The sequence below is a fragment of the Bubalus kerabau genome, chromosome 12 (genome assembly GCF_029407905.1).
Source record: "Bubalus kerabau isolate K-KA32 ecotype Philippines breed swamp buffalo chromosome 12, PCC_UOA_SB_1v2, whole genome shotgun sequence".
NCBI classification, from domain to species: Eukaryota; Metazoa; Chordata; class Mammalia; order Artiodactyla; family Bovidae; genus Bubalus; species Bubalus kerabau.
The window spans coordinates 79,510,838-79,527,181 of record NC_073635.1 but is presented as its reverse complement, the minus strand read 5'-3'; the positions used below and the strand labels follow the sequence as shown (position 1 = coordinate 79,527,181).

Sequence of the window (16,344 nt, the reverse complement as noted above, 5' to 3'; positions counted from 1 at the left end):
AAGCTGAGGGCCTTTGAAGGTTGATTAGTGATGCCAGATGCAGTTTTTCATTGCCAGAAGTGATCAAAAGAACACAGTAATAGCTGTTCAGGTTTAAAAATATAAAATACTTAAGTCATCGCGGAAGTATTTTAATGAGTTCTCTAGATGGATCATGAAATGGGCTGAATGACGTAGAGGCCAGTGTTCCAGCGGGGTGCTCCAGTGGGGGGTGGGGAGCAGGCATCGCACCCAGGGTTTCTTTTCTCAGGGGGATCAGAATCCTTCCTCAAGGTTCAGGGACCGGACCCCTCCCTGTGCCGACTGCACGGTGACAGCCACTTCTGCGCTCATTCCTGTTCACGTCCGGCTTCCGGGAGATCCCAGGCTTTGGGGTAGCCGGTAGCCCTGGCACTTTGGTATCATAGTTATTGAGAAACATCTGCTGAACTGGTGATCCAGATCGCCTGGGCACATTCCCTTGGTTTTGGCTCTTCTATGATCTTGAGCCAGGCTTTCCTGAGCTCAATGGGGAACGGATGTTGGGAGCCTTTGCAGAGCCCAGACTTGTGCCTGGACCCCCTACCCCGGGGGAGCCGCAGCGTCTCCATATTTTGGTCGGTTTCAAGGATCCTGACCTTAGGACATGTAATGAATGCCCTGATTTTTTCTAAATTTTGAAGTTAAGACAAAGTGTGAGTGGGTAGAAAGGCTTAGAATTTCACTGACCAAAGTTTGCAGAGACAGATGGCTTGGAGTTGCTGTGGTGAGGAGGGTGATGGGAAAGACTGAAGCCATAAGAATTAGGATAAGCCAGTGTCATCTCCTGAAAGTTTTCACTTAACTTCCAGGCTCCCCCAGATAGGATCTTGGGCTGTTTCCTGACCCAGGTGGGGAAGGTTTTGAGGGATGTGGAGAGGTGCGAGCAGAGGAGACATCAGTATGGGAGTGCCATCTCTTACAGACCCATCTCTTGGTTGGTGGGTACCAGATCCCTGCTCTTCGGTGCATGTAATCTGGAGAGGTGCTCCTTTTTCTGTTATTTTTCTCTCCAGTCCTTCCCTCAGGGGGGGAAACACAAACTCAGGGGCCAGTTAGTTCAGTGGGATCACATAGGTTCAGTTCAGTTCAGTTTAGTCGCTCAGTCGTGTCCGACTCTTTGCGACCCCATGAATCGCAGCACGCCAGGCCTCCCTGTCCATCACCAACTCCCAGAGTTCACTCAGACTCACGTCCATCGAGTCAGTGATGCCATCCAGCCATCTCATCCTCTGTCGTTCCCTTCTCCTCCTGCCCCCAATCCCTCCCAGCATCAGAGTCTTTTCCAGTGAGTCAACTCATCGCATGAGGTGGCCAAAGTACTGGAGTTTCAGCTTCAGCATCATTCCTTCCAAAGAAATCCCAGAAATCTTCAGGATGGACTGGTTGGATCTCCTTGCAGTCCAAGGGACTCTCGAGTCTTCTCCAACACCACAGTTCAAAAGCATCAATTCTTCGGCGCTCAGCCTTCTTCACAGCCCAACTCTCACATCCATACATGACCACAGGAAAAACCATAGCCTTGACTAGACAGACCTTAGTGGATTTGTGAGACTCACACCCCCTCGGCCATGGAGTAATGATCTCCTGGCTCAGCTGCAGGACTGGGAAAGTTCCACTGGGCATCGAAGTGATGTTCTTGAGTGACCGGTCTGGAACCTGAAGAGCGGGCTGTGCAGGCAACACCCACCCCCCACCCCCCACCCCCCACCTGGTCTCTGCCCAAGTCCCCCAACTTGTTGCCCTAGGAGAGGGGAAGGATGGAGAAGGGTCCTGGCTTTCCCTGCTCAGAGAAGACCAAGCCTTTGTGTGTCCTGACTCCTGCTCAGAAGCTGGTTGCCTTTCAGGCACGTGGGGGACGGGTGGGGTGAAGGGCAGGCCTTTCAAACCTCGGGTGATGACCAGTGCTTGGTTCAGCTTAGACCTCTCTGAAAAGAGAATTATCGAGATGGTCGGCAGGATGATACCCCTCCTTCCCAGGAGATCTCCTGTCTTCGGAGAGCGGATTCTGGCGGCAGAATCTTGACGTTCCTTTGTGCACTAGGTCATCTCTGGCTTTGATTTCCTGACCGCACTGCACGGTCTGCAGTGCTTGGTGATGGTCTTGTGCAAGAACTGCCGAAGGGCGGGGACCCTTGTTTGCTCAGGGCTCTGCCGTCACCATCTTGACAGATGGCTCCCTTCTTCTTTTTAAAAATGTATTTATTTTTCGGTTGCACTGGGTCTTCGTTGTTAAGGAGGTTAAGCCTGAAAGCACTCAGGCTTTCTCTAGTCGTGGCAAGAGGCGGGGGCTACTCTTTCTTTGCCTTGCACCAGCTTCTCGGGTGCAGTGGCTTCTCTCGTTGCAAAGCACAGGCTCCAAGCTCCCAGGCTTCGGTGGTTGTGGTGTGCAGGCTCAGTAGTGGTGGCTCCGGGGTATCAAGCTTAGGCTCAGTAGGTGTGGCCCACAGGCTTAGTTGCTCTGGGGCAGGTGGGAGCCTCCCAGGCCAGAGATGGAGCCCGTGTCCCCTGGATTAGCAGGTGGGTTTCCCACCTACTGTACCACCAGGAAAGTCTGTGGCTCCCTTCTTGCCAGGGGTGGATTTTAGTTCGGTTTACAGCTGGTGGCCCAATGGCAGAGGGTGGAATTCTGCACCATACTTGAGCAGGAGCGAGGCAGAAGACCTGCATTGACTTCATGGGTGCAGATGCTTGGGAAAGGGCCTCAGCGAGGAGGGTCAAGGGAGTAGTGAAAACAGCTGTTTTTTCCTAAGTGGTTTTAAACCCAGCACAAGGGAAAGGGGCAGTTTATTGAAATGACACACTCCTCTCCCGAGTACAGAAAGTCGGTCTGTCTGGACCCTGTCCTCAGGAATGGACACTTTTGTCTGGCAGTGGTCAGCGATCTCTGTTGATTTCTGTTATCAGTAGGGTGACCTATCACCCCAGAACTTTGTGCCTGAAACAAATAGTGATTTAGTGTTTCTCCCGATTCCTCAGGTTGACCTGGGGCTTTTCCTCAGGGCTCGCTCACTGCCTGTGGTCGGCGGGAGAGCTGCTGGCCTGGCCCGGATAGGGCAGCGAGGACACTGGGCGACCTTTCCTGGGATCCGGTTAAGTATTTAGGCCAAGGCAGCAGCAGTTAAGTGCAGATGCATGGCACTGTGTGTGTTGGACACGGCCTGCTCTGAAACAAGCTAGGGTGTATGTCTTTTTCTCTGTTACATGATGCTGCTGGTTAACCTATGTTTCAGTATATACCTACCTAAGAAAGTTGGGGGTGGGGCGTGTAGGGAGAAAAGTAGAATTTTTGCTTAGACACGAGTGATTTATCAATAAATCCATATATCATGTTCAGATAAGTGGTTTGATACTTGTTTATACAAAAGCTGGAGCCTTCCTCACTTTCTGTAATAGAGCTGGGTCACTGTTCCTGTTTACACATTTGCTGTGTTTGATAGTCTAACTTGCACACGCAGGTGAGATTGAGAAATGTTTGTGTCCTGAGTGTGAAGACCCATGATTACCACCAGCCTGATCCTTAAGTGAGGAAAACGAATCTGACCTTGAAAGACCGTGGTCTAGCGGTTGTCAGTACCCCTGTGAGTTACTGAAGTTTCCCTTTTCCTTCTCTCCTGCAGAACCTAAAAGCAGATCCAGAAGAGCTTTTTACCAAACTGGAGAAAATCGGGAAGGGCTCCTTCGGCGAGGTGTTCAAAGGCATTGACAATCGGACTCAGAAAGTGGTCGCCATAAAAATCATTGACCTGGAGGAGGCAGAAGATGAGATCGAGGACATTCAGCAGGAAATCACAGTGCTGAGTCAATGCGACAGTCCCTACGTAACCAAATATTATGGATCCTACCTGAAGGTAAGGCTCAAAGAGGCGAACACGCGTTGCCATCGGGCCGCGCCTGACTGAGATGTGAGCCGCGGTCGGGAAGGACTTCAGTAAAGAGCACAGCAGCCCCTCAGGAAGAAGTGTCCCGACCTTTGCAGTCGAAAGGACCTGGCTCCGATGGTGCTCTCATCTTAAATGTCACCTACGGAAATGTATTTTCAGTAGAAAGTGTTTGATGTTGAAATTCTCTTTCAAACAAGCGTAAGCTCTGAGTAAGACCTTGTCATCAAAAGTGCATTCTTTTTAAAGCTGTTAGAATGACAACCACTCATCAACTAATTTTAGCATGCTTTGTGATGCAGACTCAGGCCAACCTAAGAATATGAGTCTTTTGATATTTTCATATCAAATGTGTTTTAATTTAGTGTCTTTTTTTTTAACTGCTGAGAACTGAGAATTTTGATTAGTGAGCTATTTTATCTCCGTTTGACTTCGAAGAATTCTCAGTTAGTAAATAATTAAAGTGGTGGTTACAGTATAATACTACAAATAGTCCTCAGGCTTCACGCAGTTCTTCAGGTGGGGAAGAATTCTGTTAAAGATGGCTTCCCAGTCCTGCGTGGAAAGTTTGAGATTGTTCCTCATGTTACAGGTTCCTTGACATATATCTGTTTTATTGCATTTTCAAATGGGGTTTCAAAAATCTTAAAAGAGTTGGTGGAAAGCTTTCTGAAATAATTCTTGTGGAAACTGGAACTTGGCAGACAGAAAGAACTTCCTGAGGTGCCCGGGCAGTGTGCCCGGGTAATGCAAGGCCAGGCCTCGTCCTGCCCCGGGCCTGTCCTCTCGGGTTGCCGTGTTGTAGCCGGCAGCCTGCTCTGACCTCAGAGGCCTGGTGCAGTCTTCGATTTTGTGGAAATGCGGTAATAAGGTATAAGTGGGAGGATGGGACATTGGTGAGCTGTTGATTCCCTGAAATGCATATTTAAAGGAAATAAATATTGGATGGTAATGCCGTCTTTTTTTCATTGCCTAAAGAGTGGCAGTATGTCATAGGTCAAGTGCAGCAGTTTGAAATGGGAAGAATAAGTTTCGGAGTCAGTTGTCCTGGACTTTGTGTTTAAATTTCCCTGCTTCCTCATTTGTAAAATGGAAAATCATGTTATACCCCTCATTGTGGCAAAGAGTAAATAGAATTGAGTATATGAAAGTACCTGGCGTGTCGTGGGTACTTCTTGAGTGTTAATTTCCTTTCTTAATTGGCTGGGTTTATTTCCATTTATCTCATATTACCTTGCAGTGGAGGATGTATCCACTGAGGTTGGAAGTAAGGAGGAGCGGGGTAGCAATGACAGTTGCCGTGGGAGAGCATCCAGCTTGGGTCTCGATGGGGCAAAGGGGAAGCGCTGTAAAGAAGCTCCATCATTTTCATGGTACGAGAGACGGGCACACGTGACTGCCACACAGGAAGGCAAAGGTCGTCTTGATGTTAAATTTCTGTTGAGAGGAAAAAACTAACGGCTAAAGAGACTCATCTTGAACTCTGTCTGCTGATTATCACTTATCCCTTGAGAAATGACTTCAGCATAGTTTCGTAGTAAATCCAGAGTTGGGTTTCACGTGGTATGCACGCATTGTAATTTTAACATGAATTATGGTCGCTTTGGCAAAGGAAGTATGGAAGAACCTCACAAATTTTTGCTGATGAATATACCAGCTACTATCTAACTATGGAAGTTCAGGAGCAGTGGTTCAGAGGTGTCCTCTTCAGCCTCGGCTCCTCAGCGGAATTTTTACCGCGTACCGAGTAGATTGCTTTATTGTGGCCAAACGTGGCATCGTCTTGACCGTGCGTGTCTACAGAGAGAGTCCATCTGCATGTCTTGTCTCGCCTGAGCCGCTAATCCCAAGTCAGTCTAACCTCGTTCCAGAGTCGGCCAGTGAGTGAGTTAACCTCATGTCAGCTGCTCCTGGAATGAACTTAGGTTTTTAATGGCTCAGTATGATAGAAGTTTATTTCTTGCTCACGCCTAGCCTGATCCATGGCTGGTTTTCCTCCAGTTACTAGGAACCCAGGTGCCGTCTCTCATGTCGCTCTTCCCCTACCTGTGTGGCTGTGTTCAGCCTCCCTAAGTCAGCTCGGGGGTGAAAATGGAGGCTCCTGTGGGGAGTTCTCATGCACTCAGGCCGGGACCCAGGGTACCTTGTTTCTGCCCACACACCCTGGCCAGTCTCAGCCTTGAGACCATACCCGACCCGGGAGAGCCTGGAAAGGGCCATCTAGTCGAGGGCTGCAGAGCAGACTGGCTTAGTGCTGAGCCAGGCAGTCCTTTCCAAGGCCATCTGCTCTCAGAGGGAAGCGGAAGAACCCCAGGGGTGACTTTCTCCACTCGCTCTGCTCAGGCAGGATGAAGAGCGGTAATAATTCTGTCTGTGGTGCTTCATGTATTTCACCAGGCAGATTGTCCTGCAGAGAACGTAACTGCCTCAAAAATGCCAGGAATAATATCACTGTTGTGAAAAGTCACCCTTCATTTCTTAAACCTTTCTGTCACATTTGATGAAAACCTATGAACTGCTCTTGTTAAAACAGTGTTAACTACTGTAACTTGAGCAGGACAAGAATCCAGACCCCTTGTTCAGCCCACTCTTTTGTGAGAGAGTCACACACAATTCCTTGGCCCAGAGGAAGACCCTCAGTCATGAGCCAGAGGCTGTTTTCCTACCATCTCCGTAGGATTCGGTAGTTTGATTAGTATGGTCCATAATGCCAGGGGCTTCCCTGGTGGCTCAGATGGTAAAGCGTCTGCATGCAATGCAGGAGACCCAGGTTCAATCCCTGGGTTGGGAAGATCCCTGGAGAAAGAAATGGCAACCCACTCCAAGACTCTTGGCTGGAAAATTCCATGGATGGAGGAGCCTGGCAGGCTACAATCCATGGGGTCGCAGAGTCGGACACGACTGAGTGACTTCACGTTCACTTCCTGTACCGTCAAGTAGCTTCCCCCGTGGCTCAAGACAGTAAAGAAATGCCTGCAATGCAGGAGACCCTGGTTCCATTCCTGGGTGGGGAAGATCCCCTGGAGGAGGAAATAGCAGCCCACTCCAGTATTCTTGCCTGGGGAATCTCATGGACAGAGAGCTTGGTGGGCTGCAGTCCATGGGGTTGCAAGAGTTGGATACTACTTAGCAACTAAACCACAACCCCCATACTGTCAAGTAAGATACACTTTAAATTGACATGTAAGAGGAATGAATCTTTGACACAAAGTTGAAAATTACTGTGTTTCATGTGGCTGTGCCTGCCTTGTTAAACTCCCCATAGCTTTCAGGGATAGTGTTTTAGTCCTTTAAGTGGTGACGGGGAGAGGACCTCAGGGTTTCACCTTCAGTGTTAAGGGACTCTGACTCACTGGAAAAGACCCCGATGCTGGGAAATATTGAAGGCAGGTTGGATGGCATCACCGACTCAATGGACGTGAGTTTGGGCAAGCTCTGGGAGTTGGTGATGGACAGGGAAGCCTGGCGTGCTGCAGTCCATGGGGTTGCAAAGAGTCGGACATGACTGAGCGACCGAACTGAAAAGGGACTTTCACACAGCGAGACTGAGTAAAGAGGAAGTGCGAGGAGACTGGTTTCTCTCTTGCTGGATTTGCATTAGAAGGTCTCATAATTATGCTTTTGTTTCAGTGTTGTACTTAAGGAGAAATTAAAAAACAATAGGTGAGTGGTTTAAATATACTGAAAGTTGCTGAAGGTCAGCAGAGTGGAGCGAATTTTGACTGTGTAGCTATAATCAAATTACAGAGTTGCTATGTAGCCTGTCTCCCCTCCCCCACTCGCCACCTCCCCGCCCCCATAGTAAAAACAAAAACACCACCACCAATTTAGGGAGGAGGGCGAATAATGCAAGTGAAAACTTGCATTGATTAATCTGAGGCCTGAAAAGGTCTTGAAGATGATCACATGCCATAGAAGTTTCATTCACTGTAGTTTGTTTAATTTGGGGAAAGTTAAAACCAGCAGGAATATTAACCAAACGCTTTCGTATCCCAACCATTATGTAATACCACTGGAACTTTCTGCCACGAAAATACAAGGTCATAATGAAACCGTGTGTGGGGGGAGTGAGGAGTGGTTTGGGTGTGGTGTGCAGGAGAGAGAGACTTCTTTGGCTCTAAGTTACTCTGTGAAGACGTAAGACTGTACCAGTGGAGAGTGCGGTGCTATAGTTCAATCTAAGCCTGATTTCTTTTTAAGCAGCATTCATTAGAGTCACTCATTCTGTTCAGCATCTCAACTCTGTAGGTCTTTTGGTCTTGGGAAGATTGCCAGCGTTTTAGAATCTCTACTTTGAGATTCTTGCTTAAGAGTTTATAAGCCAGGATTTTAGTCTTGAATCCTAGATCATGATTACCTAACTGTCTCGTATCTTGTGGGATTACTGTAAAGATTGAAATCAGATAGATAAACTGTCCAGAATGTTAGATTTTTAGTTAAATACTAATTTAAGATTTTTTTTTTTTTTAATTAAAGGAAAAGCTATCTTGGCAAGTTTTAAGTCTTAACATTTAGCATGTTAAAATTAGGGTTATCACTTTCTTTTGTAGTACATTCTGTAATATTCTTAAATATCGGGCCAGTTTAACCAATGCAAATCAGGCGCAAGGCAAAATAAAGCTGTGTTTGTCAAACCTTTACTTTTCCCAGTCATTTCTGTTGTATTATCGATATGAAGGAAGCATGTCCATTGCTGCTGCTGCTGCTAAGTTGCTTCAGTCGTGTCCGACTTTGTGCGACCCCATAGATGGCAGCCCACCAGGCTCCCCTGTCCCTGGGATTCTCCAGGCAAGAACACTGGAGTGGGTTGCTATTTCCTTCTCCAGTGCATGAGAGTGAAAAGTGAAAGTGAAGTCGCTCAGTCATGTCCAACCCTCAGCGACCCCATGGACTGCAGCCCACCAGGCTCCTCCGCCCATGGGATTTGCCAGGCAAGAGTACTGGAGTGGGGTGCCATTGCCTTCTCCGAAGCATGTCCTTTAGTCCTTGTCTAATAGTGCATTCAGATCTTTTACTTAGAGTAAGTTTTTCTTCAGTTCCTAGAACTTTTAGGGTAGTTTTATCAGCTGTATTTGTCAGCAAAGTAATACAGCAAAGTCCCTTCACAGGTTTTAGTGTTGTATGCGAGTATAGACGATCCTGCTGTGGATTGATTGTCCGTTAGCATGATGGTTTCAGAAAGCTCATCCATTTTGTTGCATGTGTCTGTACTTTATTTCCTTCTGTTGCTGGATAATATTCCATTCTACAAACGCACTACATTTTATTTACCCTTTTGGCAGGTGATGAACACTTGGGGCTGTTTCCACTTGTGAGCTGTTACGGACAACGTTGCCGTGAACGTTATTTTCTGGTTTTTGTGTCGACATGCTTGCGCTTCTCTTGGGTATGTGCCCAGGAGTGAAATGGTTGGGTCATATGGTAACTCTGTGTTTAACACTTGGAGGAACTGCCAGGCTGTTTTCTTTTCCAAAGAACCTGCACCCAGGGGGTTCTAATTTCTCTACATCCTCTTTGCATTCCTGGTGATGGCACCCTCAGGGATGTGAGGTAAGTATCTCATTGTGGTTTTAGTTTGCATTCCCCTCGTGGTTAATGATGTTGGGCCTTATTTTTCTGCTTCCTTGCCAGCCTTGATATACAACTTTAAAATTTTTTCCAGTTCCTTAAGTGCAATAGAGCATTTTATTATGCTTGTTTGCATTTCTGTCAATAGTGGGTTTGAGTATCTTCGCAAATCCTTAGCGCTTGGGATTTCTCACTCTGTTGAGTTTTGTTCATATCTTTTTAAGCTTTCAGTTGGCTTTCCTGTGTTTTAACACTTGATGTGTAGATTGAGATGTTCTCAGTTTTAGATACCACAAGTATTTTCTCTGACTCTGTTACAGTTCTTTTAACTTCAGGGTGTCCTTTGTTGAAAAAAATCCTTAATGTAGTTATCAATTTTTACCTTCAGATTTCTGCTTTTGGGATCCTGTTTAAGGAAACTTCCAGTTACCTAAGGTTAAGAATTATATGACAGTTCCCATCTTTTATCAGCCTTATAATTTTGCCTTTTGCATTTAGCTCTTTTATCTGTCTGGCATATAGTTTGAAGTGAGGATTTTATTTTTCTCCATGTAGAAATAAGTTTTATAATACTATTGTATAAAATAATATTTTCCCCACTTACATGTGAGGTTATATACTAAAGTCCTCTTGTATGTCTAGGCCTGTTTCTGGATTTTCTGTTTTATTCCTGAGCCAGTATCATTCATGGTCTGTGTGTGTGTGAGAGAGAATTATTGTTACTTTGTGGCCTTGTTTTGAGTTGTAATATCTGGAATGATAATGATCTCCACCTCTGCCCACATACATCCAAAAACCTTTGCTGTTTTTAACAAGTACATGAGGTCTCTGAAGACCATTTTTCTTCCATGTCTTAGAATGAGTTTGTACATTTTCAGTTTAAAATCTTACTGAAGTTTCAGAATTGATTTTTGAGAATTGACATCTTATGTCATCCCATCCTTGGCTATGAATGTCCATTTTTTAAATTAGGTTTTCATATTTGAGCTTTAATGCAGTGTAAAAGTTTTCCTTCAGTTCCAGACACGTTTTTATTGCTGTTTTGAGTGATATATTTTCAGGTTGGTTATCACCTATTTAAGGGGACAAGTGTTTTTTTTTTTTCCCCACATCGTTTCTGGCAATCTTGCTGAGCTCTTACTGGTTTTCTATGCATACGCTCACGTCTGTAAATAATGGTGGTTTTCTGTGCCCCTGTCCATTCACATCACCATCTTACAGCCTATGTTTTGATGACCATGACCTCTAGAACTGTGTGGGCTGGCAGCGATTGGAGGGATACACTGGTCTTGTTCTTGATCTTAAAAAAAAATGCACATTAAATTTTTCTTTAGGATATTTGCTATAGAATTTTGATGTGTGGCCTCTTCTTTTTTAAATTCATAAAGTCTGCTTCTATTCCTGGTTAGACTGTTTTGGTCTTCGTTTTTAAACAAACAAACCATAGCATGGACTTTTCCCCCCTGTTATTGTAAAGATAGGTTAGCGGTTTTTCTCTTTCCATCTCACTGTAAGTAGATGGCAAATAGCCAGATCTCCAGCGTGCCCTTTCTGATTTCTAAGAAAGTAAATTGGTTTCATAGAGCAGGGAAAGTCTTCTGTATTTGGCCATTGCCGAGAGGCTCAGAGAGTTCCTTTATTAGCTGAGAACTGTGAGCCCCTTCTGTTACACGTCAGTTCTCTTCTGTTGAATTCTGCAGGGTGCTCACAGACAGAACAGGAAAATAGAACCTGACCTTGCCTCGGACAGCGTTCCCATCGCCGACTCCCTCCCCGGGTGCTTCCTTCCTGCTCGTGGGTCAGGAGGGATGCTGATGCAGCATTTTTGCCATTTGTTCAGTTGATCATCAATTTTTTTTTTTTGAATATTGACTCTGTTTTGGGCTGGCTGTTCTGCATCTCGACTCCTAAACTGTCACTGGGTTCTGGGGTGGGGGACTAACTTGGATCAGAGTGACAGAGCCGAGAACGCTGAACTGGCCGATGTGTTACATTGAGATGTCTGTAGTTTATGGACTGTTTGTGTCTTGGAACCAGCAAGAAGGGGCAGTGATGTGTTGGGGTCACTCAGATGACAGCGGGCAGAGGCCCTGGGTGGTCCTCATTTCTGTGTGTGGCTTGAAACTGTTTCTGCTTTTGCCGGGATTGGTCCGAGACACACGGGAGCAAAGAGCTTCAAGTGGCAGGAGGCTTGGGAGGAAGTGGGGCTCTGCGGGGCTTGGACAGCCTTGGTGAGCCTCACATGTTCCTGAATTTACTGTAATATTAAGTCTTCTTCCTCCATTGCTTTCAAGTTCCACTTCAATACTTTCCTTCCATGTTTCAGGCCAGGCAGCTTGGTGGGATGACGTGGCCCCAGCCTGACTGGGAGAGAGCAGTTTGGAGGTTGTGGGGGGGGAAAGGCCTGCAGATTTGGTTTCAAGAAAAATCATAAGCGAGCTGGAGGTGATGGAAAAGGGAGTGATGGTTTGCTTTGTGTCCCCACTTCTCTGTGCTTTTCTAGCCATTCTGACCCCCAGGCTCGAGCTCTGGAGATAGTCTACCTGCTTCTGAAGATGGGGGTCCCAGCTCCAAGTTAAACCAGCCCTGTAGTTGGTCACCTGGTGTCGGACGTGTGTCCTTCCCTGCAAAATAACAGTAGGGACACATTGATCTTTCAAGTTTTTTTCTGTGCGATTCAGCATGGCTTGCTGTTTAATAAGGCTTCCCTGGTAGCTCAATGGTAAAGAATCTGCCTGCAACGCAGGAGACGTGGGTTCAATTCACAGAGCAGCTAAGCCTCTGCACCACAACTCTTGAACCTGTGCTTTAGAGCCTGCAAGCCACAACGACTGAGCCCACGTGCCCTGGAGCCCGTCTTCCAACAAGAGAAGCTACAGCAATGAGAAGCCTTCACATCGCAGCCAGAGAGGAGCCCCTGCTGTCTGTAACTAGAGAAGCCCATGCAGCAGTGAAGACCCAACACAACCAAAAATTAGATGAATGAGTAAAATTATTTAAAAAACAAACATGTCTCGTGAGAGAAATTGCTAGAATCGTAGATTTTAGAGCAGAAAGGGACCTGGGAGGCTCCCAGCCTCACCCTTTGTTCTCTCGAGCAGAAAACTGCGGCTGGAGAAGCCACCTCAGTGGCTCCCGCCAAACAGGGTTTTTCCTTTGGAGCTGGAAGGAGTGCGGGCTTCCCAGAGTCCCAGGGCCGGGGCGGGAGGGGGGGCAGCCAGCCGTCCGCCTGGGCGGCTGCTGTGGGGGCCTGCCCCGACGGCTGCCGTGCCCATGTTTGCAGCGCCCGCCGCCAGCATCCCGTGGAACCCGGCGTCTGCTCGCAGGTCAGCCTTTCCGTGGAGACCCCACGGGAAGCTTGAGCAGGTGGCCAGACGGCAGATCTGCAGGTCCCGGGTCACCCTGTCACTCGTGTCCTGGTTCTCAGGTTGGACGGTGTCGTCTCCACGGGGCCTTATTGTCCTCGTGTTGAATTTTTATTTACTGCCCCCTCGTTTCCTGGGTAGTCCCTACGGGAGAATTCTTGCCTGGCACGGGGAAATGGTTTTGGTTTTCTTCGCTCTCCGAGGCAGAGCTGATGGTCCCCTCTGTGGCGCACGTATGAGGACCACATGGACTCGGATTTGATCCAGGAGCCGGGGCCCATGTCGACCTAGACCCAGAGGCCTCGCCCATGCTGCCAAGACCCCGTGGGGCTGGGCAGCTGGTCCCGGCCGCCCTGCCCCTCCCACTGCTTTGCCCGCGCCCAGCCTCGTCTCTGCCAGGACTCGCTTGGTGGCGTTGTGGTCCCGGTGGCACCGCCGGCCTGCTGCTTCGGCCGAGGGTGGAACACCAGGCGGCCCTCGCCTGCCCACTGCCCGAGCCCGTCCCCTTCCTCCTCAGCTCAGCCCTTCCTGACAGCTGGCGTCTGATGCTCTGTGCTCTCGCATCCTGGGGTGGGGCCTTTGTGATGGTGTTGCCTATTGGTTTGACAGTTGAGACCCCTTGGGGTCTGGAGGACTGACTGCTGGAGAGTTAGCTAGCTTTTGGTCCTTTCAGGCGGGTTGAAGTGCTTGCAATGTTTTTGAGAAACCTACATATGAAATTGAAAGGTTTTACTGGTACATTTGAGAGTCCTTTTGTCCCGGTCGTGACAATTCGTCTTTTTAAAGGGCTTCCCTGGTGGCTCAGAGGGTAAAGCGTCTACCTACAATGTGGGAGACCTGGGTTTGATCCCTTGGTCGGGAAGATCCTCTGGAGAAGGAAATGACAACCCACTCTGGTACTCTTGCCTGGAAAATCCCATGGACGGAGAAGCCTGCTAGGCTACAGTCCACCGGGTCGCAAAGAGTCAGATACAACTGAGCAACTTCACTTTCTTTTTCTTCTTTTAAAGTATGGTGTTGGTTTCTGCCATACATCAATATGGATCAGCCTATAGGTATCCATTTGTCCCCTCCTGTGATGACTCATCTTTAAAGAAGTAAATTGATCTGTAGGTGACTTTTTTCTCCTTTCTCTTTGGATGTCTGAAACCTAGATTTTTTAAACTCCTCATGAGTAGGTTTCCCTGCTCTTGTCTCCATATGCTTGATGCACAGATGACCAGACAGAGTGTTCTGATGTCTGTTAGTCACGTTACTGTGGTGGCAGGTAGCAAATACCCTCAGGCATTTCTTTGAAGAAAAGAGGAGTTCTTTTTGAAGAAAAGGAGCTTGGGATGTGACAATGTGCAGACAGCTTTGCTAGCTGTGCGTTTGCGCGCGTGTGTGCTAAATCGGTTCAGTCGTGTCCGACTCTTTGCAACCCTGTGGGCTGTAGCCCACCAGGCTCCTCTGCCCCTGGGATTCTCCAGGCAAGAATGAATACTGGAGTGCATTGCCATACCCTCCTCCAGATCTTCCCGACCCAGGGATCGAACCCGCATCTCGTACATCTCCTGCATTGGCAGGCAGGCTCTTGACCACCGGTGCCGCCTGGGAAGCCTGGGAATTACTGACGTCTTGGCATTGGGTGGCTGTTGGCCTACTGCAGGCTGAGTTGCTAAAAGCAGTTTCTATAACTGTTAAGTAGACCAAGCATCATTACACTGGTTTAGGTCTTTAACTTAGTTGCCTGGATTTTGATGGTTGTTCATTGCCTTAGTGTGAGATTGGCTTTCGATTATATGCTTCAATTCCATCTAATGACTTTTCCATGTCGAAATAAGTGAGAATCAGTGGAGATCAGCCAGTGATGAGGTTGGCTATAGACCAGTGCTTATTGAAACTAATCGCCCGCATTTTTTGTTTATATAGAAGCCTTTTTCCACTGCTTTTAAGCAGGCTGGTATAGAGAGCCATGTGGATTTGGGAATCATTATTGGGCACATTTTTAAAACGGCTGTGATGAGGAGGAGTTTGCAGGTGTTGAAATGTTTGGTAGAAAATGGTTGGTTCTTTAAAAGTAACAGTTGATTTCTGGCTCTCTTTTGAGAAGGAAATGCTCTTAGGCTTGATTTCTGTCCTGAGTTGTGGCCTTCAAGACTGCTTGCCTTTCTCTCGCACCCTTAACTCACCCCGCCCCTAAGTAGAGCAGTATTTCTGGACACTGTGTTTTGAAAATGGAGCTCCGTTCAGAGGGGGACAGACTTGTCCCTAAAGGAAAAGGGGCATAAATACGCCACACGCAAAACCACAATGATTTCTTTGGTTGCAGGGACCTTGGGGCCATCTTGTGCTAAGAACTTGCCTTTAGAAGATCCTTTGGTTCCCATCCATGTCTCCCTCTCCTCAAAGGGATGGCAGCCCGATGGACAGTGGGCACATGACCGCCCGCCTCGCCAGACTCTGCAGAGGTAAGCTGCTGTCGGTGCTGCCCGGACAGACGTGCGCCCTCGCCTGAGCTCAGCCTCCACCCACAGCTGGTATACGCGTGTCAGAGGCCCCGAGACTTTCTCTCTCCTGTCTCCAGCTAGGGCTGGGGCTCTGCCTCATCGGATAACCACGCGGGGCTTAGGAATGAGTGGAGTGCAAGGCAGGCCTGGCCGCTTTCTCCTGGTTGAGGACAGGTGTTCCCCTGACTGAGATGGTGATCTTGAACTCACGGTCAGCCTGCTGCGGGTCTGTGTCTGTCACTCACTGCACAGTGGATTTAATTCTGGTCACTCAGAGCCATTATTGCTTCAGGGGCAAGTTGCACAGAGTCTCCTGCCCTTCTTGCTTGTAGCGGGGGTGGCGGGGAGGCAGAACACACTGTTGATGGGGTTGCTGTCAACTGTCACGAGTCTGGTGCCGGTGTGTGTGAATTAGAAACCAAGCTCTGACCGTCTGGGAGGTAATGGCTCCGGATCCGGACCTGGGGAAGGCCCAACGGACCACAACTCCACGTCTCCCCCGGGAATCGGACTGCAGCCCCAGGGCCGGCTTGGCTTGGCTGCCGGCAGTCTGCATCGCTTCACTCTTCAAGGAGCAGGAGAGCGGAACGAATTACTGTTTTCTAGCAAAGTTTTGTCATTTGTGTTTTTGTCTTGAAGGGCTTAGGTGTCTGGGTTAAAGAGAGGAGAAATTTTAACTTGTCTTCCTTGGGAAAAGGTGCTGGGGGTCAAGTTTCCCTTGGGCTGTTGGAATGAAGTCAGACTTTGGGAGCCGAGGTGTGGCTGTCGAGAGAAGTGGACTTTTTAATCCGAGGCTTGTCTTTTGGACTTGGTGCGTAGACCTCCCATCTCCCTTTCCGGCAGTAGCCGGCGACTGGGCAGGCGGGTGTTGCAGGATGGCCAGCCATGCAGGCTTGGGAGGTTGCGGGGGTCTGGTCTTTGCAGGGCTGAGTGCTGAGAGCATGAGGGTGGGGCACGGAGGGGCTGCTGGTCGGTGGGGTCTCTGCCCAGGATGACCCATGTCCAGGGTGACCCTATGTCTGG

General features: G+C 48.2%; 1 protein-coding gene across 5 annotated transcripts in view; it reads left to right on the top strand.

Moving 5' to 3' along the window:
- Positions 1-16,344, top strand: part of STK24 (serine/threonine kinase 24) — a 141,721-nt gene that overhangs the window by 87,357 nt on the left and 38,020 nt on the right. For all 5 annotated transcript variants that reach the window (XM_055542887.1, XM_055542888.1, XM_055542889.1 and 2 more), the window contains exon 2: positions 3,639-3,869. In XM_055542887.1, coding sequence (XP_055398862.1) covers positions 3,639-3,869 — 231 coding nt within the window. The remainder of the gene's footprint in view (positions 1-3,638; positions 3,870-16,344) is intronic.